The following is a 23,817-nucleotide window of genomic DNA, read 5'->3' on the forward strand; positions in this document are numbered from 1 at the left end:
GGGAGGTCCATACAGAAATAGCTTGCCGAGATCAGTGTGGAAGAACTTGAATGGCCTGCACAGCGCCCTGACCTCAACTCCATCGAACACCTTTGGGATGAACTGGAATGCAGATTGCGAGCCAGGCCTTATCACCCAACATCAGTGCCCGACCTTACTAATACCTGTGGCTGAATAGAAGCTTTTCTTCGCAGCAATGTTCCAACATCTAGTGGAAAGCCTTCCCAGAAGAGTGGAGGCTGTTATAGCAGCAAAGGGGGGGACCAACGCCAAATTATTGCCCATGATTTTGGAATAAGACGTTTGATGAGCAGATGTTCATACACTTTTGGTTATGTAATGTCCCGTAAAAAAAAAGGGCCTCAGGATCTCGTCATGGTATTTTTGTGCATTCAAATTGCGATCAATAAAATTAAATTGTGCTCGTTGTCCGTAGTTTATGCCTGCCCATACCATAACCCTACGGGGCACTCTGTTCACAATGTTGACATCAGCAACCCGCTCACTCACACAACGTCATAGACATGAAATGCGGTTGTGAGGCTGGTTGGACATAAAGCCKAATTCTCTAAAACGACGTCGGAAGCGGCTTAAGGAAGATAAACAAACATTCAATTATCTGACAATACCTCTAGTGGATATTTCTTCAGTCAACCTGCCAATTGCACGCTCCCTCAAAACTTGAGACATCTGTGGCATTGTGTTGTGACAAAACTGCACATTTTTGAGTGGCCTTTTATTGTTCCCTGCACAAGGTGCACCTGTGCAATGACCATGCTGTTTATTTAGCTTCTTGATATGCCACACCTGTCAGGTGGATGAATTATTTTGGTAAAGAAGAAATGCTCACTAACAGGGATGTAAACAAATTTGGCATGCTGACTGGAGGAATGCCCACCAGAGCTGTTGCCAGAGAATTTAAATGTTTATTTCTCTACCATAAGCCACCTCCAAAGTCGTTTTAGAAAATTTGGCAGTACGGCCAACCGGCCTCAAAACTGCAGACCACGTGCAACTATGCCAGCCCAGGACATCTACTAGAGGTCAACCGATTAATTGGAATGGCCGATTAATTAGGGCCGATTTCAAGTTATCATAACAATCGGTAATCGTTGTTTTTGGACACCGATTATGGACGATTCCATTGCACTCCACGAGGAGACTGCGTGGCAGGCTGACTACCTGTTACGCGATTGCAGCAAGGAGCCAAGATAAGTTTAARGCTAGCTAGCAGCTTATATAATAAAAACAATCAATCTTAACATAATCACTAGTTAACCTCACATGGTTGATGATATTACTAGTTTATCTAGCTTGTCCTGCGTTGCATATAATCGATGGGGTGCCTGTTAATTTATCATCAAATCAGATGATAATTTAACAAGCGCATTTGCGAAAAAAGCACTGTCGTTGCACCAATGTGTACCTAACCATAAACACCAATGTCTTTCTTAAAATCAATACACAAGTATATATTTTTAAACCTGCATATTTAGTTAATATTTCCTGCTAACATGAATTTCTTTTAACTAGGGAAATTGTGTCACTTCTCTTGCGTTCTGTGCAAGCAGAGTCAGGCTATATGCAGCAGTTTGGGCCGCCTGGCTCGTTGTGAACTGTGTGAAGACCATTTCTTCCTAACAAAGATCGTAATTAATTTGACAGAATTGTACATAATTATGACATAACATTGAAGGTTGTGCAATGTAACAGCAATATTTAGACTTGGTTTCACTGAAAGAATAAACGTTTTGTTTTCGAAATGATAGTTTCCGGATTTGACCATATTAATGACCTAAGGCTCGTATTTCTGTGTGTCATTATATTATAATTAAGTCTATGTTTTGATATTTGATAGAGCAGTCTGACTGAGCGGTGGTAGGCAGCAGCAGGCTCGTAAGCATTCATTCAAACAGCACTTTCCTGCATTTGCCAGCAGCTCTTCGCTGTGCTTCAAGCATTGCGCTGTTTATGACTTCAAGCCTATCAACTCCCGAGATTAGGCTGGCAATACTAAAGTGCCTATAAGAACATCCAATAGTCAAAGGTATATGAAATACAAATGGTATAGAGAGAAAAGTCCTATAATAACTACAACCTAAAACTTCTTACCTGGGAATATTGAAGACTCATGTTAAAAGGAACCACCAGCTTTCATATGTTCTCATGTTCTGAGCAAGGAACTTAAATGTTAGCTTTTTTTACAAGGCACATATTGCACTTTTACTTTCTTCTCCAACACTTTGTTTTTGCATTATTTAAACCAAATTGAACATGTTTAATTATTTATTTGAGACTAAATAGATGTTATTGATGTATCATATTAAGTTAAAATAAAAAAGTGTTCATTCATTATTGTTGTAATTGTCATTATTACAAATATATATATATAAAAATTGTCCGATTAATCGGTATCGGCGTTGAAAAATCATAATCGGTCGACCTCTAAATCTGGCTTCTTCACCTGTGGGAATGTCAGACCAGCCACAAGGACAGCTGATGAAACTGTGGGTTTGTACAACCAAAGAATTTCTGCACAAACTGTTCCAGGGAAGTTCATCTGTGTGCTCGTCGTCCTCACCAGGGTCTTGACCTGACTGCAGTTCAGCGTCGTAACCCGACTTCAGTAGGCAAATCCTCACCTTCGATGGCCACTGGCACGCTGGAGAAGTGTGCTCCTCACAGATGAATCCCAGCTTCAACTGTACCGGGCAGATGGCGTTGTGTGGGGGAGCGGTTTGCTGGTGTCAACATAGTGAACAGAGTGCCTCATGGTGGCAGTGGGGTTATGGTATGGGCAGGCATAAACTACAGAGAACGAGCACAATTTCATTTTATTGATCGCAATTTGAATGCACAAAAATACCATGACGAGATCCTGAGGCCCATTGTCGTGCCATTCATTCGCCACCATCACCACGATAACGCACTGTCCCATGTCGCAAGGATCTGTACACAATACCTGGAAACTGAAAATGTCCCAGTTCTTCCATGGCCTGCATACTCAGACACGTCACCCAATGAGAATGCTTGGGATGCTCTGGATCGATGTATACGACAGCGCGTTCCAGTTCCCGCCCATAACCAGCAACTTCTCACAGCCATTGAAGAGGATTGTGACAACATTCCCAATCCTCTTCAATGGCTGTGCGAACAGCCTGATCAACTCTATGTGAAGGAGATGTGTCGTMCTGCATGAGGCAAATGGTGGTCACACAATATACGGACTGGTTTTCTGATCCATGCTCCTACCTTTTTTTTGTTAAGTTATCTGTGACCAACAGATGCATATCTGTATTCCAAGTCATGTGAAATCCATAGATTAGGGCCTAATGAATTCATTTCAATTGACTGATTTATGAAATGTATATGAAATGTAACTCAGTCAAATATTTTCAAATTGTTGCATGTTAAGTTTAGTTTTTTGTTCAGTGTATTACATTAAGGTACTTAGTTGTAACCCAGAAATTATTTCATATGAATAAAAAAAATTACTGCATTGGGCCTTTAAATTAGTCATAGAAGTTGTAATCTTCAACGATTTCAAAATGTCTCATCAGCACGTCAGCTCAAACTAAGGTCTTGGAGATGAGCATTAACTTGAACTTTGATTAAATACTATTTTACTAACTATGTGAATCCAGGTGTGTAAATAACAAGCATATGCATGTAGGTCTGTCTTACCATGTAGACGTCAAACTCATCCAGGCACCTGAAGGGGGACTCAGTGATCTCCCAGAGGGAGAGGATAAAACACACTGTAGAGAAGGATCTCTCTCCTCCAGACAGAGACCGCATGTCACTCATACTGTCGTTCTCACGGCCTGGCGGCTTCACCTGTACACACAGGCCCAGGAGGTTAGAGAGGACAGACAGARAACAGGACACATTGAGTTGGGGTTCACACCCGTAGCTTGAGTGTCTAGTTTGAWCTGGTTGTTGTTATGTGGGTCCTGTTGTCTGTAAATACTGATGATTTAATGCGGTCTTAAACGCAGTCCTCTTGAATGCCAAACACATTCCTGTAAAAAGCTAAATAAATMAACTGAACAATTATGATGAAAATGTATTTGTCAAATTGATTCTGACGAATACAGATACTTTATGTTATGTAAAAGCTACGGAGGCCATTTGAAAACTATGAGGATTAGCACACATACCGAGATGGAGAGGGTCTCACTGTTGTGATCAAACATCATGGACCCACAGCAATTCATCTTTATCAGGAAATTATTAAAGTATAACTTGCATCTCACAGAGAGGGACCTAGGTACATAAAAGAGTGTGGGAATATTCAACATACGGTATTCGACAATCAGTATTCATAGGGCGAGTTGTGGACTAAAAGGCCCAGTCYTGTCCTAAAAAGCATGCTCAATGGAGATCATCCATTTGTACAGGCTTAAGCGTAATCTGTATCTGGGAAATGAGCCATAGAGTATTATTTTGGGGGTTTAGAGCGGTTTAAATAAATAACAACAGTCATGAGCATTTTCAAAGCGGGATTGTCCTTTATGAAATGCGTCAAATGATCACGAATTACCTGCGCATTATTTTGTACCGGGTCTGCCTGTCGGACATTATGTTGTCAAGACGATCTATGAACTTCTTCAGATCTCTCACTTGGTTTGATTTGTCCCTGTAGTTAGCCAGGGCCTCTGCATACTCTCTGGTGAGGAGACAAAGATAGTTGWAGTCGGAAGTTTACAGACTTAATTTGGAGTCATTAAAACTCGTTTTTCAACCTCTCCACAGATTTATTGTTAACAAACAGACAACAGAAGCAGCTTCTGTCTTATTTCTGTAGATATATACAGTTGAAGTCGGAAGTTTACATAAACTTAGGWTGGAGTCATTAATACTCGTGTTCAACCACTCCACAAATTTCTTCTTAACAAACTATAGTTTTGGGAAGTCAGTTAAGACATCTACTTTGTGCATGACACAAGTAATTCTTCCAACAATTATTTACAGACAGATTATTTCACTTATAACTCACTGTATCACAATTCCAATGGGTCAGAAGTTGACATACGCTAAGTTGACTGTGCCTTTAAACAGCTTGAAAATTCCAGAAAATTATGTCATGGCTTTAGAAGCTTCTGATAGGCTAAATTGACATCGGTTGAGTCAATGGAGTGGATGTATTTCAAGGCTACCTTCAAACTCAGTGCCTCTGCTTGATATCATGGGAAAATCAAAAGAAATCAGCCAAGACCTCAGGAATAAAAATTGTTGACCTCCACAAGTCTGGTTCATCCTTGGGAGCAATTTCCAAAGCCTGAAGGTACCACGTTCATCTGTACAAACATAGTACGCAAGTATAAACACCATGGGACCACGCAGCTGTCATTCCACTCAGGAAGGAGACGCATTCTGTCTCCTAGAGATGAACGTACTTTGGTGTGAAAAGTGCAAATCAATCCCAGACAACAGCAAAGAACCGTGTGAAGATGCTGGAAGACAGGTACAAAATGATCAATTTCCACAGTAAAACAAGTCCTATAACCTGAAGGCCGCTCAGCAAGGAAGAAGCCACTGTCCAAAACCGCCATAGACTGCACACGGGGACAAAGATCCTACTTTTTGGAGACATGTCCTCTGGTCTGATGAAACAAAAATAGAACTGTTTGCCCATTAATGACCATCATTATTTTGGAGGAAAAGGGGGGGGGCTTGCAAGCAGAAGAACACCATCCCAACCGTGAAGCATGGGGTGGGGTGGCAGCATCATGTTTTGGGGGTGCTTTTGCTGCAGGAGGGACTGGTGCACTTCACAAAATAGATGGCATCATGAGGGGAAATTATGTGGATATATTTGAAGCAACATCTCAAGACTAAGTCAGGAAGTTAAAGCTTGGACGCAAATGGGTCTTCCAAATGGACAATGACCCTAAGCATACTTCCAAAGTTGTGGCAAATGGCTTAAGGACAACAAGTCAAGGTATTGGAGTGGCCATCACAAAAGCCTGACGTCAATCCTATAGAACATTTGTGGGCAGAACTGAAAAAGCGTGTGCAGGCAAGGAGGCCTACAAACCTGACTCAGTTAAACCAGCTCTGTCGGGAGAATGGGCCAAAATTCACCCAACTTATTGTGGGAAGCTTGTGGAAGGCTACCCGAAACGTGTTGACCGAAGATAAACAATTTAAAGCAAACGCTACCAAATACTAATTGAGTGTATGTAAACTTCTGACCCACTGGAATGTTATGAAAGAAATAAAAGCGAAATAAATCTTCTCTCTACTATTATTCTGACATTTCACATTCTTAAAATAAAGTGGTGTTCCTAACTGATCTAAGACACGAGAATTTTTACTAGGATTAAATGTCAGGAATTGTGAAAAACTGAGTTTAAATGTATTTGGCTAAGGTGTATGTAAACTTCCAACTTCAACTGTATATACAAAAGAAACGTACAGTATTGGCCTTGAAAAGTAATATTTTCAAAATGCCTTGACACAGTAGGTACAGCATGTGGGAGCAGGCAGAAATGTCTAACATCACAATCTCCATAACGCAGAACTAAAATCTTGCCTAATTTGGTGTTTACCTCATCTGTCCACGAGAGATGAAACATTACAAGACGACAGACAGTTAAATGAGCAATGTTTAATGAAATATTCATGCCGTTTGGATATGTACTGATGGAGTACCCTACCTAACCACCTGCTCGTGGTCTCCATGGCTACTCTCCTGAACGCTGATCTTCCTCCGTAACCTCGTGATCTCCACATCAATACTCCTGGCGCTGCGATCTACCTGTTGGCGCTCTGGGCTGATCTCTTTGGCTTTGGCCACAAATTCCTGTCAACAGTTGATAAACAGATTAACAACTGCCATTTACAGTATGTTCATTTCATTTTGCACAATTTGGCCTCATCATAGTTTTTTATTTAGCAAAATAACATGCAGGATGACAAAAAAAAATATGCATGCAATAATTTAAATTCATCTTATATAATTCACCAATAAATATCCATATATGGGTTGATTTGTGTTTTTTGAGGTCGGTTCTATTTCGGTTAGATTATTTGGGTTGAATGKTGTAACACAAAATAAAACAACAAAAGTCCCATGATGGTAGTGTGTATATTAGGCTACATTTGTTTTATGACTATTATTTAATTCCAAGTCATTATCTCATCTCTATAGAGCTGATGTATATCCTGTCTGACTAAATCACTATTTTGTAGTTCTTCAAAGTAAATAAAGCATCATTTTATGACTGCTGAAGACCAGCTATCAATCACTTAGCATATCACTACCTGAAAATACATTATCTAAGCAACAGCTGCTCTCTAGATCCCGCATGATCACGAAACGTCGCTAAGCAACAGCTGCTCTCTAGATCCCTCATGATCACGAAACGTCGCTAAGCAACAGTGCTCTCTAGATCCCTCATGATCACGAAACGTCGCTAAGCACCAGCTGCTCTCTAGATCCCCTCATGATCACGAACGTCGCTAAGCAACAGCTGCTCTCTAGATCCCTCATGATCACGAAACGTCACTAAGCAACAGCTGCTCTCTAAAACCCTTACATCACGATGCGTCGCTAAGGCAACAGCTGCTCTCTATATCACATCACGATAAGTCGCTAAACAACATCTGCTCTCGATATCACCTCACGATCACGATACGTCGCTAAGCAACAGCTGCTCTCTAGATCCCTTCACGATACGTCGCTAAGCAACAGCTGCTCTCTAGATCCCTTCACGATTACGATATGAAAAAAATATACTTCATGGAATTCAAATAATTGAACTGACGTTGGTTAATTAGTTGTTGAATTATTATTATTTACATTTACATTTTGGTTAATCGCTCAGCACTAGGGTTGATTCCAACATTGGGACAAATATTATCTCTTACTGTGACCTCCTCTTCTTTCAGAGCCAGATCACTTCTCATAGCCTGCATGTTGTCCTGATGATCCTTGAGTTTCTTCTCTAAGATCTTCAGGCTTCGTTCCAGTTTACTGCACTGTGCTTCAGCCTTACCCTGTTCCTCCTGGTCAGTCAAGAACAAAACAATAACACACAAAGCACAACGTCATCACAAACAGTTTGTGTTTGTATCAAATAACTCCAATTTCATTAGGTACCATTTCAACGATTAAAGTTACTCTGGATAAAAGTGTCTGTCAAGTGGCATTATTAAGCGCTTTCATCTTTACAGCATCAGGCACTCCAAACATGTCTACAGTACCTTCAGTGGCTCTGTCTCCTCAGCCAGCTGTTCTATCCTGTTCCTCACGTCAACATACTGGCAATCAACTTCCTTGGTAGTTCTCTTATGCTCCTCCAGCTCCTCCTTCGCTTCCTCCACAGTTTTCTTCTCACCATCGATTCTCTGCTGGTTCTCTTGAGCCACTTCTTCCTGTAGCATTTGATGAAGTTAAACATTTAAATGAAATGCACCGTGTTAACACTTCAATCAATCCAACCAACATCGATCATCTCTACAGGAAATCATGGCATCATTTGGAATCATGAATAAATAAAGTTACACTTTACCAAAGTGCTGATGTCATCAGTCTGTTCCTCCTCAACATTCTCCAGCTCGGTCACACCGGCCTTGACCTGATTCACTGTGGCCTGGATTCAAATATACAGGTAGACTGTTAAACAGCATGCATGTCCTACGTTACATAGGGGGTGTAACATGCTCAACAACAGATGACACCCTGCATTAATATACAGGACATTTGTCAATATCTTTCAGATACATCTACAGCAATGCTTCCGTTTACAACACATGTCTTTTTCAGAGTAGTGATGGTGCAATGCATCGGACTGTTGTCAGTTCAATGTGTCAATGTTTTCATTGCATATGTCCCTATTCAAATTAACAATTGGTCAAGAAAACTGAGCAGTGACAAACACATTATAACACAGTTCAACACATTACCAGAGTCTTTTTCAGAGTCATGATTGTGCTGTGTAGTTTGGCCTCCATGCGCTGGATGTCCTCATTGACTGAGCTCAGGTGAAGCTGAAACCGGGAGAGCTGGGCCTTGTAGTTCTCCAGCTCTGACTCCACCATGCTGGGCAATGACAATGAACAATAAAACTACAAATCAATACAATGCTGAAGGACAGTACCATCTCATGGGATGAAGGTGGCAGGTAGCCTGGCTGTTTAAGAGGCTTGCCAGTTCGAATCCCGGGTCTGACTGGAAAAATCTGAGTGGGTGGGGGGAGGGGGAACGTGAGCTGGCAACCGAAAGGTTGCTGGTATCAAATCCTTGATGCCATTGCCTGCTATTGTGCCCTCGAGCAAGGCACTTAATCCCCCAAAACAACTGCTCCCCGGGCGCCCAGTGTGGCAGCCCCCCATAACTCTCCAAACCCTGTATATGTATATATTAGGGCTGACCCCATTTAGTCGACTGGTCGATTGTAATAAATTAATTGTGACTAATTTTTTATTTTTTACATGTTGCACAAGACACCTGTTTGATTCATGCCTGTCTCAGTGGACTGTTCCATGGCGGAGGCCACAGGGATGGCACATTCCATCACTCTAAGATGATGGATTCCATCACTCTAAGATCATGTGATAGTGAAATTGTGTATGGTTAAATCATGTAAAAAATAAATGGTGGAACACTAATACATTTAATATAATTTAATAACAAATGCGCTTTCTACCGCGTTGTATATGGTCACTGTCCATGATAGCGCACTGTAGAATTGGAACCTTCCCCTATGTTGCAATTGTGCAAAATAGCAAAATTACCCAGCATATTGGGATTGAGAACAATGCGACGGAGGCAGCAGCAGAGATGAGGAAACAGCCCTTGCATTAGCCTAATTATCCAAGAAAATTGAAGGAGAGAGGAAACCAACTTAATTAGGTCTATAATCAATAGCCTAACTGTTAAATGTGCCAGGCTTTATAAATCATCCATACATACATAAATATGTGTATATATATATATATATATATATATATATATATATATACAACACCACACACACAACATAACAAAATATACATACATTATAATATATATATATATTATTATATATATATAATAATATATAATATAATAATATATATATATATATAATATATATATATTATAATAATATATATATATACACACACATATGTATGTATGTATGTATACACACACCATAATATATTATATACAACAATATATATATATATATATATTACAGTATAACACACGCTATAATATATATATATATATACATACATTTATAATTTTATATTATTATTATATATATAATATATACACATTATAATATATATATATATATATATACACGTATGTATGTATGTATGTATGTATGTATGTATGTATGTATGTATATACACCACACACACACACACATATATATACACACATACAGTGAGGGAAAAAAGTATTTGATCCCTGCTGATTTTGTACGTTTGCCCAATGACAAAGAAATGATCAGTCTATAATTTTAATGGTAGTTTTATTTGAACAGTGAGAGACAGAATAACAACACAAAAAATCCAGAAAAAACACATGTCAAAAGTGTTATAAAGTGATTGGCATTTTAATGGGAAATAACTTTGACCCTCAATCAGAAAGATTTCTGGCTCCCAGGTGTCTTTTATACAGGTAACGAGCTGAGATTAGGAGCACACTCTTAAAGGAGTGCTCCTAATCTCAGCTTGTTACCTGTATAAAAGTACCTGTCCACAGAAGCAATCAATCAATCAGATTCCAAACTCTCCATCATGGCCAACACCAAAGAGCTCTCCAAGGAGTCAGGGACAAGATTGTAGACCTAAACAATGCTGGAATGGGCTACAAGACCATCGCCAAGCAGCTTGGTGAGAGGTGACAACAGTTGGTGTGATTATTCGCAAAGTGAAGAAACACAAAAGAACTGTCAATCTCCCTCGGCCTGGGGCTCCATGCAATATCTCACGTCGTGGAGTTGCAATGATCATGAGAATGGTGAGGAATCAGCCCAGAACTACACGGGAAGATCTTGTCAATGATCTCAAGGCAGCTGGGACCATAGTCACCAAGAAAACAATTGGTAACACACTACGCCGTGAAGGACTGAAATCCTGCAGCGCCCGCAAGGTCCCCCTGCTCAAGAAAGTACATATACATGCCGTCTGAAGTTTGCCAATGAACATCTGAATGATTCAGAGGACAACTGGGTGAAAGTGTTGTGGTCAGATGAGCCAAAATGGAGCTCTTTGGCATCAACTCAACTCGCCATGTTTGGAGGAGGAGGAATGCTGCTATGACCCCAAGAACACCATCCCACCGTCAAACATGGAGGTGGAAACATTATGCTTTGGGGGTGTTTTTCTGCTAAGGGGCAGGACAACTTCCACGCATCAAAGGGACGATGGACGGGGCCATGTCCCGTCAAATCTTGGGTGAGAACCTCATTCCCTAGCCAGGCATTGAAATGGGTCGTGGATGGGTATTCCAGCATGACAATGACCCCAAAACACACGGCCAAGGAAACAAAGGAGTGGCTCAAGAAGAAGAACATTAAGGTCCTGGAGTGGCCTAGCCAGTCTCCAGACCTTAATCCATAGAAAAACTGTGGAGGGAGCTGAAGGTTCGAGTTGCCAAAACATCAGCCTCGAAACCTTAATGACTTGGAGAAGATCTGCAAAGAGGAGTGGGACAAAATCCCTCCTGAGATGTGTGCAAACCTGGTGGCCAACTACAGAAACATCTGACCAAGTACTGCCCAAGTACTAAGTCATGTTTTGTAGAGGGGTCAAATATTCTTATTTCCCTCATTAAAATGCAAATCAATTTATAAAATTTCTGACATTTTTTTGTTGTTATTCTGTCTCTCACTGTTCAAATAAACCTACCATTAAAATTATCGACTGATCATTTCTTTGTTTGTGGGCAAACGTACAAAATCAGCAGGGGATCAAATACTTTTCTCCCTCACTGTATATACATACACATAATACAAATACACACACAAATATAATTATTAAAATAATATACACATACATACAGTTGAAGTCAGAAGTTTACATACACCTTAGCCAAATACATTTAAACTCAGTTTCACAATTCCACACATTTAATCCAGTAAAAATTCTCTGTCTTAGATCATTAGGATCACCACTTTATTTAATGTGAAATGTCAAATAATAGTAGAGAGAATGATTTATTTAAGCTTTTATTTCTTTCATCACATTCCCAGTGGGTCAGAAGTTTACATACATTCAAATTAGTATTGCCTTTAAATTGTTGAACTTGAGTGGCCTTTCACAAGCTTCCACAATAAGTTGGGTGAATTTTGGCCCATTCCTCCTGACAAGCTGGTGTATCTGAGTCAGGTTTGTAGGCCTCCTTGCTCGCACACGCTTTTGAAGTTCTGCACCAAATTTTCTATAGGATTGAGGTCAGGGCTTTGCGATGGCCACTCCAATACCATGACTTTGTTGTCCTTTAGCCATTTTGCCACAACTTTGTAAGTATGCTTGGGGTAATTGTCCACTTGGAAAACCCATTGCGACCAAAATTTAACTTCCTGATGATGTTTTTGAGATGTTGCTTCAAAATATCCATATAATTTCCCCTCATGATGCTATTTCTTTTGTGAAATGCACCAGCCCCTCCTGCAGCAAAGCACCCCCACAATATGATGCTGCCACCCCCATGCTTTACGGTTGGATGGTGTTCTTCGGCTTGCAAGCCTCCCCGATCATTGTCCCATGTGCAGTTGAAAACCGTAGTCTGGTTTTTTATTATGATGGTTTTGCAGCAGTGGCTTCTTCCTTGCTGAGCGGCCTTTCAGGTTATGTCGATATAGGACTCGTTTACTGTGGATATAGATACTTTTGTACCGTTTCTCCAGCATCTTCACAAGGTCCTTTGCTGTTGTTCTGGGATTGATTTGCACTTTTCGCACCAAAGTACGTTCATCTCTAGGAGACAGAACGCGTCATCTTCCTGAGCGGTATGACAGCTGCGTGGTCCCATGGTGTTTATACTTCGTACTATTGTTTGTACAGATGAACGTGGTACCTTCAGGCGTTTGGAAATTGCTCCCAGGATGAACCAGACTTGTGGAGGTCAACAATTTTTATTCCTGAGGTCTTGGCTGATTTCTTTGATTTTCCCATGATATCAAGCAGAGGCACTGAGTTTGAAGGTAGGCCTTGAAATACATCCACTCCAATTGACTCAAACGATGTCAATTAGCCTATCAGAAGCTTCTAAAGCCATGACAATTTTCTGGAATTTTCAAGCTGTTTAAGGCACAGTCAACTTAGCGTATGTCAACTTCTGACCCATTGAATTGTGATACAGTGAGTTATAAGTGAAATAATCTGTCTGTAAATAATTGTTGGAAGAATTACTTGTGTCATGCAAAAGTAGATGTCTTAACTGACTTCCCAAAACTATAGTTTGTTAAGAAGAAATTTGTGGAGTGGTTGAACACGAGTATTAATGACTCCAACCTATGTAAACTTCTGACTTCAACTGTATATATCTACAGAAATAAGACAGAAGCTGCTTCTGTTGTCTGTTTGAGTGTTTAATAGCCTACTGATTCCGTGAGCACCAAGCCTCATGCAACGCAAAATGTTGGAGAAAGCAAACACACAGATTTGGTTGTTTTTAATCTTGCTATGCTGTAATAAGGCTTTACAATAGTAGGCCAGCATCCGGAGTCGCCGCCTCACTGTTGACGTTGAGACTGGTGTTTTGCGGGAACTATTTAATGAAGCTGCCAGTTGAGGACTTGTGAGGCGTCTGCTTCTCAAACTACACACTAATGTACTTGTCCTCTTGCTCAGTGTGCACTGGGGCCTCCCACTCTCTTTCTATTCTGGTTAGAGCCAGTTTGCGCTGTTCTGTGAAGGGAGTAGTACACAGCATTGTACCAGATCTTCAGTTTCTTGGCAATTTCCCACATGGAATAGCCTTCATTGCTCAGAACAAGAATAGACTGACGAGTTTCAGAAGAAAGGTCTTTGTTTCTAGCCATTTTGAGCCTGTCATCGAACCCACAAATGCTGATGCTCCAGATACTCAACTAGTCTAAAGAAGGCCAGTTTTATTGCTTCTTTAAATTAGGACAACAGTTTTCAACTGTGCTAACATAATTGCAAAAGGGTTTTCTAATGATCAATTAGCCTTTTAAAATGATAAACTTGGATTAGCTAACACAACGTGCCATTGGAACACAGGAGTGATGGTTGATGATAATGGGCCTATGTAGATATTCCATTAAAAAACCATTTCCAGCTACAATAGTCATTTACAACATTAACAATGTCTACACTGTATTGCTGATCAATTTGATGTTATTTTAAAATGGACAAAGAAATTGCTTTTCTTTGAAAAACCAGGACATTTCTAAGTGACCCCAAACTTTTGAACAGTAGTGTACGTATGTGTGCGTCTTTCGGAGGGAAAAGGGTAAAAAGCTGAAGTCAGATTTCCGTTGGACCTTATGTGCAATTGACCAATAATGTGATCTTAATCTGGTACTTCCTGGTTAAATAAAATAAATAAACAAATATTTACTGCTGATGTGTTTCGGAGCAAGGTACTTTATAAGAGCACACCACAACAACCATACCAAAATAAATGTAATAATAGTCCACAGTAATAAAATAGGTACTTGCCGAATTTCTGTTTCCAGATCTCCCCCGAGGTATTTGGCCATGCTGAAGTCTGGAGTGTAGTACCGGTTAGGGTAAACCTGGTCTCCCTCCACAGTGAAGGCCTCACGGCAGTTCCTCGGGGGTCGGCCTTGTTGCATCACTCTCCTGGCTGCATTCTTCTCCTGCAATCACAACCGGGACAAAAGACATTGGTAGCTGGGAACTTTATCATGTTTTTAATTMTATTTATTTATTTAACCTTTATTTAACCAGGTAGGCTAGTTGAGAACAAGTTCTCATTTGCAACTGCGACCTGGCCAAGATAAAGCAAAGCAGTTCGACACATACAACAACACAGTTACACATGGAATAAACAAACATACAATCAATAATACAGTAGAAAAATCTATATACAGCATGTGCAAATGAGGTAGGATAAGAGAGGTAAGGCAATAAATAGGCCATGGTGGCAAAGTAATTACAATATTGCAATTAAACACTGGAATGGTAGGATGTGCAGAAAATGAATGTGCAAGTTGAGATACTGGGGTGCAAAGGAGCAAGATAAATAAATACAGTATGGGGATGAGGAAGATTGGATGGGCTATTTACAGATGAACTATGTACAGGTACAGTGATCTGTGAGCTGTTCTGACAGCTGGTGCTTAAAGTTAGTGAGGGAGGTAAGAGTCTCCAGCTTCAGATATTTTTGCAGTTCGTTCCAGTCATTGGCAGCAGAGAACTGGAAGGAGAGGCTGCCAAAGGAAGAATTGGCTTTGGGGGTGACCAGTGAGATATACCTGCTGGAGCGCATGATACGGGTGGGTGCTGCTATGGTGACCAGTGAGCTGAGATAAGCGGGGCTTTACCTAGCGGAGACTTGTAGATGATCTGGAACCAGTGGGTTTGGCGACGAGTATGAAACGAGATCATACAGGTCGCAGTGGTGGGTAGTATATGGGGTTTGGTGACAAAATGGATGGCACTGTGATAGACTGCATCCAACTTTCGTTGAAGATAGAGTGTTGGAGGCTATTTTGTAAATGACATCGCCGAAGTCGAGGTTCGGTAGGATGGTCAGTTTTACGAGGGTATGTTTTGCAGCATGAGTGAAGGATGCTTCGTTGCGAAATAGGAAGCCGATTCTAGATTTAATTTTGGATTGGAGATGTTTAATTTGAGTCTGGAAGGAGAGTTTACAGTCTAACCAGACACCTAGGTATTTGTAGTTGTCCACATATTCTAAGTCAGAACCGTCCAGAGTAGTGATGCTGGACGGGCGGGCAGCGATCGTTTGAAGAGCATGCATTTAGTTTTACTTGCATTTAAGAGCAGTTGGAGGCCACGGACGGAGAGTTGTATGACATTGAAGCTCATCTGGAGGTTAGTTAAGTGTCCAACGAAGGGCCAGAGGTATACAGAATGGTGTCGTCTGCGTAGAGGTGGATCAAAGAATCACCAGCAGCGAGAGTGACATCATTGATGTATACAGAGAAGAGACTAGGCCCGATAATTGAACCCTGTGGCGTAACTGCATCGCAGTGCTAGCTGCGCCACCAGAGTCTCTGGGTTCGCGCCCAGGTTCTGTCGCAGCCGGCCGCGACTGGGAGGTCCGTGGGGCGACGCACAATTGGCATAGCGTCGTCCGGGTTAGGGAGTGGTTGGCCGGTAGGGATATCCTTGTCTCATCGCGCTCCAGCGACTCCTGTGGCAGGCCGGGCGCAGTGCGCGCTAACCAAGGGGGCCAGGTACACGGTGTTTCCCCGACACATTGGTGCGGCTGGCTTCCGGGTTGGAGGCGCGCTGTGTTAAGAAGCAGTGCGGCTTGGTTGGGTTGTGCTTCGGAGGACGCATGGCTTTCGACTTCGTCTCTCCCGAGCCCGTACGGGAGTTGTAGCGATGAGACAGATAGTAAATTACTAGCGATTGGATACCACGAAATTGGGAGAAAATGGGATAAAAAAATATATATATTAAAAAAACTTTCACTGAGGTGACGTCATAAGGGTTTTGTGTGATTGTATTGACTAGGTCCTGAGCTCAGTAAGGGGAATTTCCAAGGCTGTAGGCTAACTTGTCTATATTATGCTAATATTTTGTATATTTTGTGATATATTGAGTCTTTTTGGTGTCTTATGCTAGAATTAGCCAAGGAGGTTGTATGGTTCATTTGGTTCCTATTCTGAAAGTTTGATAAATTGTGCATAATGAATGTATATTTAATTGTGCGACAAATGTATTTAGGGTGTCAGACTCATATACTGTATTTCAATGCAAATTAGGGGCACTCCTGAAATATTTTGGAGCACCCACTGGCCAGGATGAGGAGCCATCTACCTCTGAGCCACACAGCGCTCTTCAGAAGTTATCTCAGATCCCCAGGATGAGGAGCCTTCTACCTCCTCAGCCACACAGGCCTCTTCAGAAATGATCTCGGAGCCCCAGGATGAGGAGCCATCTACCTCCTGAGCCACACAGGCCTCTTCAGAAGTTATCTCAGATCCCCAGGATGAGGAGCCATCTACCTCCTCAGCCACACAGGCCTCTTCAGAAATGATCTCGGAGCCTCAGGATGAGGAGCCATCCACCTCCTCAGCCACAGAATTAAGACACAACTAGTTTACAGAGGACCAAGTGAGGTAGCACCTGACTTTTGTTCCCAAGGAATGAGAGTGATGGAAGAAGTTGTCACCAGGAAGACCTTGGTGAGTGGTGAAAATAAATCCCTAGAAGTTGGTTGGTGTATTCTGAAAGAAACAACAGCCTCTTCTGATGCAAACTCTTTTCTTAGAAGAAAATGTATTTAGCAAACTCAGGACTGACAGACTGGAAACATGCAAGTTCTTTGCTGACTTCACATGACAGCAGTCCAGAACACCAAAACTGCAACTGCATGAAAACATAGAAAGAACTGGCAATGAGGATCAAAAAAGAGGAAACAATTGATAATCATGAGATGGCACTTAATGGAGGCTGGGAGGATAAGATGAGAGAGAGGGTGTGACATGTCTTGACTGCTATTGTGCCGTCTCTGACAATTAGAAATCTGGCACTAAGGAGACACACAGAAACACTTACTCTCCATCAAAATGGACATTTTTCAAAAGGAGGTTAAACTGATGGCACAATTTGATCCAGTCATGAAAGAGCATCTTAACCGTGTCCAAAAAGGGTCTCGAGTCACACCATCAGCTACCTTAGCCACAAATACAGAATGGACTCATTGATTTTTTTGAGCAGCAAGGTCTTTTCAATAATGGTGAGTGACATCAAGCTGGCAAAATGCTTCTCTATCATTCTAGATTGCACCTCAGATGTCAGCCACACTGAACAGTTGTGCAATTAAGTTTGTGCGTTTCTTGTTTGAAGTYCAATTGTGTAATAATCAGSTTCTCTTCTTTATAAGTGTGTTATTCTATTTGTGTATTTGTGTGATATAGGCTTTGTGCAATTTAGTTTTTTGTGGGGTTTTTGTTAGCAATAGGGTAATAGTGTAATAATTCCATTCTCTTTTTTATTTGTATTTATATGCKACAATTTGTTTCTATTGGTCTTTGTTACTTCTTTTTGATATTTATGAATCTTCTTTTTGTATATATTTTTATATWTATATGGTTTTAAGGGGGGTTTCGCCCAGTGAGCCATAATGATCTGGGGTCTGTTGCCTTTAAAGAAGTAGTGTGACATCAGATCCTGGAGGACMGCCTCGTCCTTGTAGTTGACACAGCAGAAGGTCTTCATGAAGCTCCTCAAGCAGCTCTCCACTGCTACAGCTAAGGRAGGGTCCTTCGCCCAGGGAGCCATACAGGCTACAACCACCACTGGTTCCCACTCTATGCAAGACAGCCTGATCAATTCCATGACGGTACAGTTAGAAACATGGTAAATGCTGTTGTTTCTATCTTCCAAGTTACCTTTGTCGTATGATGCCTCAATGCCAACTCCTTCAAACAAACGGTTTGTTGGACTGCACATTCAACTAGGAGCTTAAATCAGGGAAGAAACTAACCTTGATTATGAGAATGGATTCTATGCCTCTCATGTCGATGAGACAGTTTGCGATGACTGGGTTGGCTATGCTCAGAGAGTCCAGTACTGAGGGGTAGTCTGGGTGATTGACTCCCCTGAAACACAACCAAATAAAAAAACTAAATTAGCTTTACTGACAACAACAAAAAGTATAGATACAGTTTGTTATGAACATCTAACAAAATAATTTGGTAACAATGAGACAATGTATTCACAAATCCACAGAGTTTCACTCTAATAATATCTGTAACTAAATATGGTCAAGGATCAAATACGMTCCATAGTAGCTACCGGTATTCAACAACAAAACAATATGTGGTAATGTCCCAAATGGCACCTTATTCCCTACATAGTGCACTACTATTGACATGGGCCATGTAGGGAARATGTTGCCWTTTCAGATGGAGCGATTGTGTCTCACCGTCCTTGAACCTTGTAGACGGAGCCAGAGAAAGGGCTGACGATGATCTGGGGTCTYTTGCCTTTAGAGAAGTAGCGTGACATCAGATCCTGGAGGACGGCCTCGTCCTTGTAGTTGTCACAGCAGAAGGTCTTCATGAAGCTCCTCAAGCAGCTCTCCACTGCTACAGCTAAGGCAGGGTCCTTCAGGTTTATACATGCCCCTGATGGGAAACCATGGATGGATGGATGGATGGATGGGTAGATGGATGAATGGATGGATGGGTAGATGGATGAATGGATGGATGGATGGATGAATGAACAGAAAGGAAAACAGATGAATTCATGTTAAGTACATCTTTCTGAAGTTTCCCCACAGGGGGTAAATAGGAAGACTGTTGCACATGACCGTGCCATTTGGCCAGACCACTATATGATTGGGCTATACTAAACCAAAGAAGGTTGAGAACCACTGACCTATAGGACCAAGAGGTTTCTTGGTAAAACGTCCTTGGATGTAAGCCTTGTCTATGGTGTCTAGCAGGTCAGGCATGTTATCTCCAAAACGCTTCAGTTTGTTGGATCTACTGGCCAGGAGCTGGTTCTTCCTCTTCAGTTTGGCTTCCATCGACACCTGAATATTCTTCTCTTCCAATCTAGAGCATTCAATCAACACATGAGCATTACAGAAGTTTGAGTACTTGTACTAAAAYAAGAACGTGAGAGCAAATGGTTGATGCAGAAAGTGGTGGTGATCACGTTGCTGAGGCCTATATGTGAGTCTTCCGGGCCACACCCTATTGGGCCACACCCTACTCCACACATTGAASGAATATAAAATGTTAATATCTTTGGCAAAGAGTGATAAAATAAAAAGGCTTCAGRGACAATTATTTGAATAATTTATGGATGTTTTGTGCACAAAGTTGATTACTAAAGTGTCTTATTAGGAATGTCCAAATCTGACTTCTCTATGTGGCRGTGTACAGAAATGGTCATTCTGGACCGGGCGTCAGTTAAACTGCAGTACCGAAGCAAAACTGTAGGAGCAGTCGACAGTGCTTCTAGACCGGAACCATGGCCCCTTAAGTCTCAACACCGTGAGGATGTGTAAAATTGCTAATGGTCCGTAGGTATTTGTTGTCGTACTTGTTTCATACAGTAGAAAAATGCCACAGGTAGAAGAATGCCACAGGTAGAAGAATGCCACAGGTAGAAAAATGCCACAGGTAGAAAAATGCCACAGGTAGAAAAATGCCACAGGTAGAAGAATGCCACAGGTAGAAGAATGCCACAGGTAGAAGAATGCCACAGGTAGAAGAATGCCACAGGTAGAAGAATGCCACAGGTAGAAGAATGCCACAGGTAGAAGAATGCCACAGGTAGAAAAATGCCACAGGTAGAAAAATGCCACAGGTAGAAAAACGCCACAGGTAGAAAAATGCAAACAGAATTCATCGGACTTAATCATTTAAAAATAACAGGTTTTTATCTGATCTTATCATACTGTACAATATGATAAGGCCACATTCTTGGAAGAGAAAGAAAATAGACTTTGAATCGTTTTCCATTACCGTAGTTTGTCCAACTCCTCCTTCCCTTTGAACAGAGCCTGTTGCCTGTCCTTGATCTCCTGATTCAGAGCGGTGCACTGCGTCTCATGCTTCTCCAACTGCGTCCTCAGACTGGAGATCTTCTGCAGTCTCTTGGTGTGCTCTGCCTCAGCCTTCTTGTTCTGACTCCCACTACAGGGTTACATCAAAAGATKATTTCAACAAAAGCTGAATGTATGCAAGGAAATCCAAACGACAGTAGTTATGTAACTAAAAAATGTGGACCAGATCACAATGCAATGACTATTAATGCTTACGTAAATCAGTGTGCGCAGTTAACAGTGTTGAGGAAGCTACTCTGAAAACATKGTTTGTGAAGCTACCAATTACTTCGCACTGGAAGAAGTTAAGAAAAATGTAGTTTACTTAAGTTACTTTAAAAAAGCAGTTCACTACATCCAAACTACTRKGTGAAAAATTATTCTATCTAAATCTGAGATGTTATAGACCACAAATTGAAAGAACAGATCGATCTGGAGTCAGATGTCACCAGAACGTGTCATTTAGACTATTAAAACACAAAAACTGTTTCAAGTCAGAATTAGGAAGATGTGATGCCTACTTCACCCATACTTTCAGTTCTTTTAGGGAAAAAAGTTGCAGTAGTTAGCTAGACCGCTACATGGCTAAAAAGTATTGAACTACTGAAAACACTACCTATATTTGAATTTAGTTTAACTACTACCTAGCTACGGCAAAACGTAGTTCAATTACTACTATCCAACACGGGCAGTTAATCCTTTCACAGTATATTCTARCAAACATTGACTATCACTCAAACATCTCTCACATATTTTTCACTTTGTGAATTCTCTCGTGAAGAAGGGACTGTTCCTTCTCTGATTGCTTCAGTTTGTTCACAGCACGGAAGTACACCACCTACAATACAACAGCATAAAATACAGCTCAGACAAAGGTATTGCATTTCATCAAAGTGCTGCAAACATACAGAAAAAGTATCGGTAAGCAAGGATATTAGTGAGGAAAATGGACATTTCATGTTAGTCCTAAACAGCACCTTATTCCCTATGAAGTACACTACTTTGAACAGAGCCCTATGGGCCCTGGTCAACAATAGTGCACTACATAGGTAATAGGTGCCATTTGGGCCGTAAACCTACATTTACTTCCTGGAATGGGATTGACCTCAACTCAGCCTCTTACCTCCTGCTCTTTCTGAGCTTTATTCTTTGACTTTACTTCTTCCTTTATCTTCCGACAGTCCTCTGACAGTGACTCCTCCTCTTCTTTCCGACTGTGAAGCCTGCTCTGGATTTCCTGCAATTTCTTTTCAGCTACTGTCACTTTATTCTGGAGGGAAAAGAGAGGAAAACATTAAAGGCCCAGTGCAGTGAAAAACTAGATTTTCATGTGTTTTAAATACATTTCCACACTGTTMAAATAATACTGTGAAATTGTGAAAATAATTATATGCCGTTTTAGTGTAAGAGCTGTTTGAAAAGACCACCTGAAATTTCAGCCTGTTTAGGTGGGATGGAGTTTTGGCCTTCCATGGTGACATCACCATGCAGTAAATTAGTTACCGTAATAGACCAATAATAAAAAGAGTTCTGAGCCTCTGTCAATAAGAGTTCCATTTCAGTTTTCCCCTCCCCACTCCCMAGCAAAATTCCTGCTTGAGCTAAGAATCTTAAAAAAAAAAAAYAWTCACAGTAAATTCATTCACAGTAAGGTACTTAAAATGTAACCCAGATATTATTAAATATTGAGATAAAAATGGCTGCATTGGACCTTTAAGATATAACACAGGCAGGATTTCTAAGAAAATCATAAGAGTTTCTCCAATGGATTTCTCAACAGATCCAACTGACAGCATACACATATATATATATATATATATATATATACACACACACTCACACAAAAGTATGTGGACACCCCTTCAAATGAGTAGATTCGGCTACTTCAGCCACACCCGTTGCTGACATAAAATTGAGCACACATCCATGCAATCTCCATAGACAAACATTGGTTGTCAAATGGACTTACTGAAGAGCTCAGTGACTTTCAACATGGCATCGTTATAGGATGACACCTATCCAACAAGTCAGTTTGTAAAATTTCTGCCCTGCTAGAGCTGCCCCGGTCAACTGTAAGTGCTGTTATTGTGAAGTGGAAACGTCTAGGAGCAACAACGGCAGTGGTAGGCCACACAAGCTCACAGAACGGGACCGCCGAGGGCTGAAGCGCGTAGGGCTTAAAAATCGTCTGTCCATGGTTGAAACACTCACTACCAAGTTCCAAACTGCCTCGGGAAGAAACGTCAGCACAAGAACTGTTCGTCGAGAGCTTCATGAAATGGATTTCCATGGCCGAGCAGCCCCACACAAGCCTAAGATCACCATGCGCAATGCCAAGTGTCAGCTGGAGTGGTGTAAAGCTCACCGCCATTTGACTCTAGAGCAGTGGAAACGCTTTCTCTGGAGTGATGAATCACGTTTCTCCATCTAGCAGTCCGACGGACGAATCTGGGTTTGGCGGATGCCAGGACTAAAGTTTGATGGAGGAGGAATAATGATATGGGGCTGTTTTTCATGGTTCAGGCCCCTTAGTTCCAGTGAAGGGAAATCTTAACGCTACAGCACACAATGACATTCTAGACAATTCTGTGCTTCCAACTTTGTGGCAACTGTTTGGGGAKGGCCCTTTCCTGTTTCAGTATGACAATGCCCCCGCTGCACAAAGCGAGGTCCATACAGAAATGGTTTGTTGAGATCGTTGTGGAAGAACTTGACTGGCCTGCATAGAGCCCTGTCCTCAACCTCATCGAACGCCTTTGGTATGAATTGTAACGCCGACTGCGAGCCAGGCCTAATCGCKCAACATCCGTGCCCAATCTCACTAATGCTCTCATGGCAAGTCCCCACAGAAATGTTCCAACATCTATTGGAAAGCCTTCCAAGAAGAGTGGAGGCTGTTAAAGCAGCAAAGGGGGGTTCAACTCCATATTAATACCCATGATTTTGGAATGAGATGTTCCGATGAGCAGGTATCCACATACTTTTGGTAATGTAGTGTACTTAGACAAATATACTTCACAAATACCTGACAGAGTTGAAGGTTTTCTTCGTGTTTGTGATTACTTTCCTCTGCGTCCATCTGTTCCTGTAGCTGTTGGACCAACCGCTCCTTTTCTCTCACC

At 41.3% G+C, this 23,817-nt stretch overlaps 1 protein-coding gene across 3 annotated transcripts in view; it reads right to left on the minus strand.

Annotated features, from left to right (window-relative positions):
* smc6 (structural maintenance of chromosomes 6) overlaps positions 1 to 23,817 on the minus strand; it is a 30,939-nt gene that overhangs the window by 1,701 nt on the left and 5,421 nt on the right. For all 3 annotated transcript variants that reach the window (XM_023987059.2, XM_023987060.2, XM_023987061.2), the window contains exons 10-25: positions 23,721 to 23,816; positions 21,819 to 21,965; positions 21,445 to 21,533; positions 20,616 to 20,786; positions 19,519 to 19,697; positions 19,064 to 19,265; positions 18,623 to 18,737; positions 14,635 to 14,795; positions 8,914 to 9,049; positions 8,520 to 8,600; positions 8,212 to 8,382; positions 7,876 to 8,013; positions 6,663 to 6,808; positions 4,544 to 4,669; positions 4,161 to 4,266; positions 3,685 to 3,837 (exon numbers count right to left, since the gene is read on the minus strand). In XM_023987059.2, the coding sequence (XP_023842827.1) occupies positions 3,685 to 3,837; positions 4,161 to 4,266; positions 4,544 to 4,669; positions 6,663 to 6,808; positions 7,876 to 8,013; positions 8,212 to 8,382; positions 8,520 to 8,600; positions 8,914 to 9,049; positions 14,635 to 14,795; positions 18,623 to 18,737; positions 19,064 to 19,265; positions 19,519 to 19,697; positions 20,616 to 20,786; positions 21,445 to 21,533; positions 21,819 to 21,965; positions 23,721 to 23,816 (2,217 nt within the window). The remainder of the gene's footprint in view (positions 1 to 3,684; positions 3,838 to 4,160; positions 4,267 to 4,543; positions 4,670 to 6,662; positions 6,809 to 7,875; positions 8,014 to 8,211; positions 8,383 to 8,519; positions 8,601 to 8,913; positions 9,050 to 14,634; positions 14,796 to 18,622; positions 18,738 to 19,063; positions 19,266 to 19,518; positions 19,698 to 20,615; positions 20,787 to 21,444; positions 21,534 to 21,818; positions 21,966 to 23,720; position 23,817) is intronic.

Source organism: Salvelinus sp. IW2-2015, linkage group LG4q.2 (genome assembly GCF_002910315.2).
Source record: "Salvelinus sp. IW2-2015 linkage group LG4q.2, ASM291031v2, whole genome shotgun sequence".
Lineage (NCBI taxonomy): Eukaryota > Metazoa > Chordata > Actinopteri > Salmoniformes > Salmonidae > Salvelinus > Salvelinus sp. IW2-2015.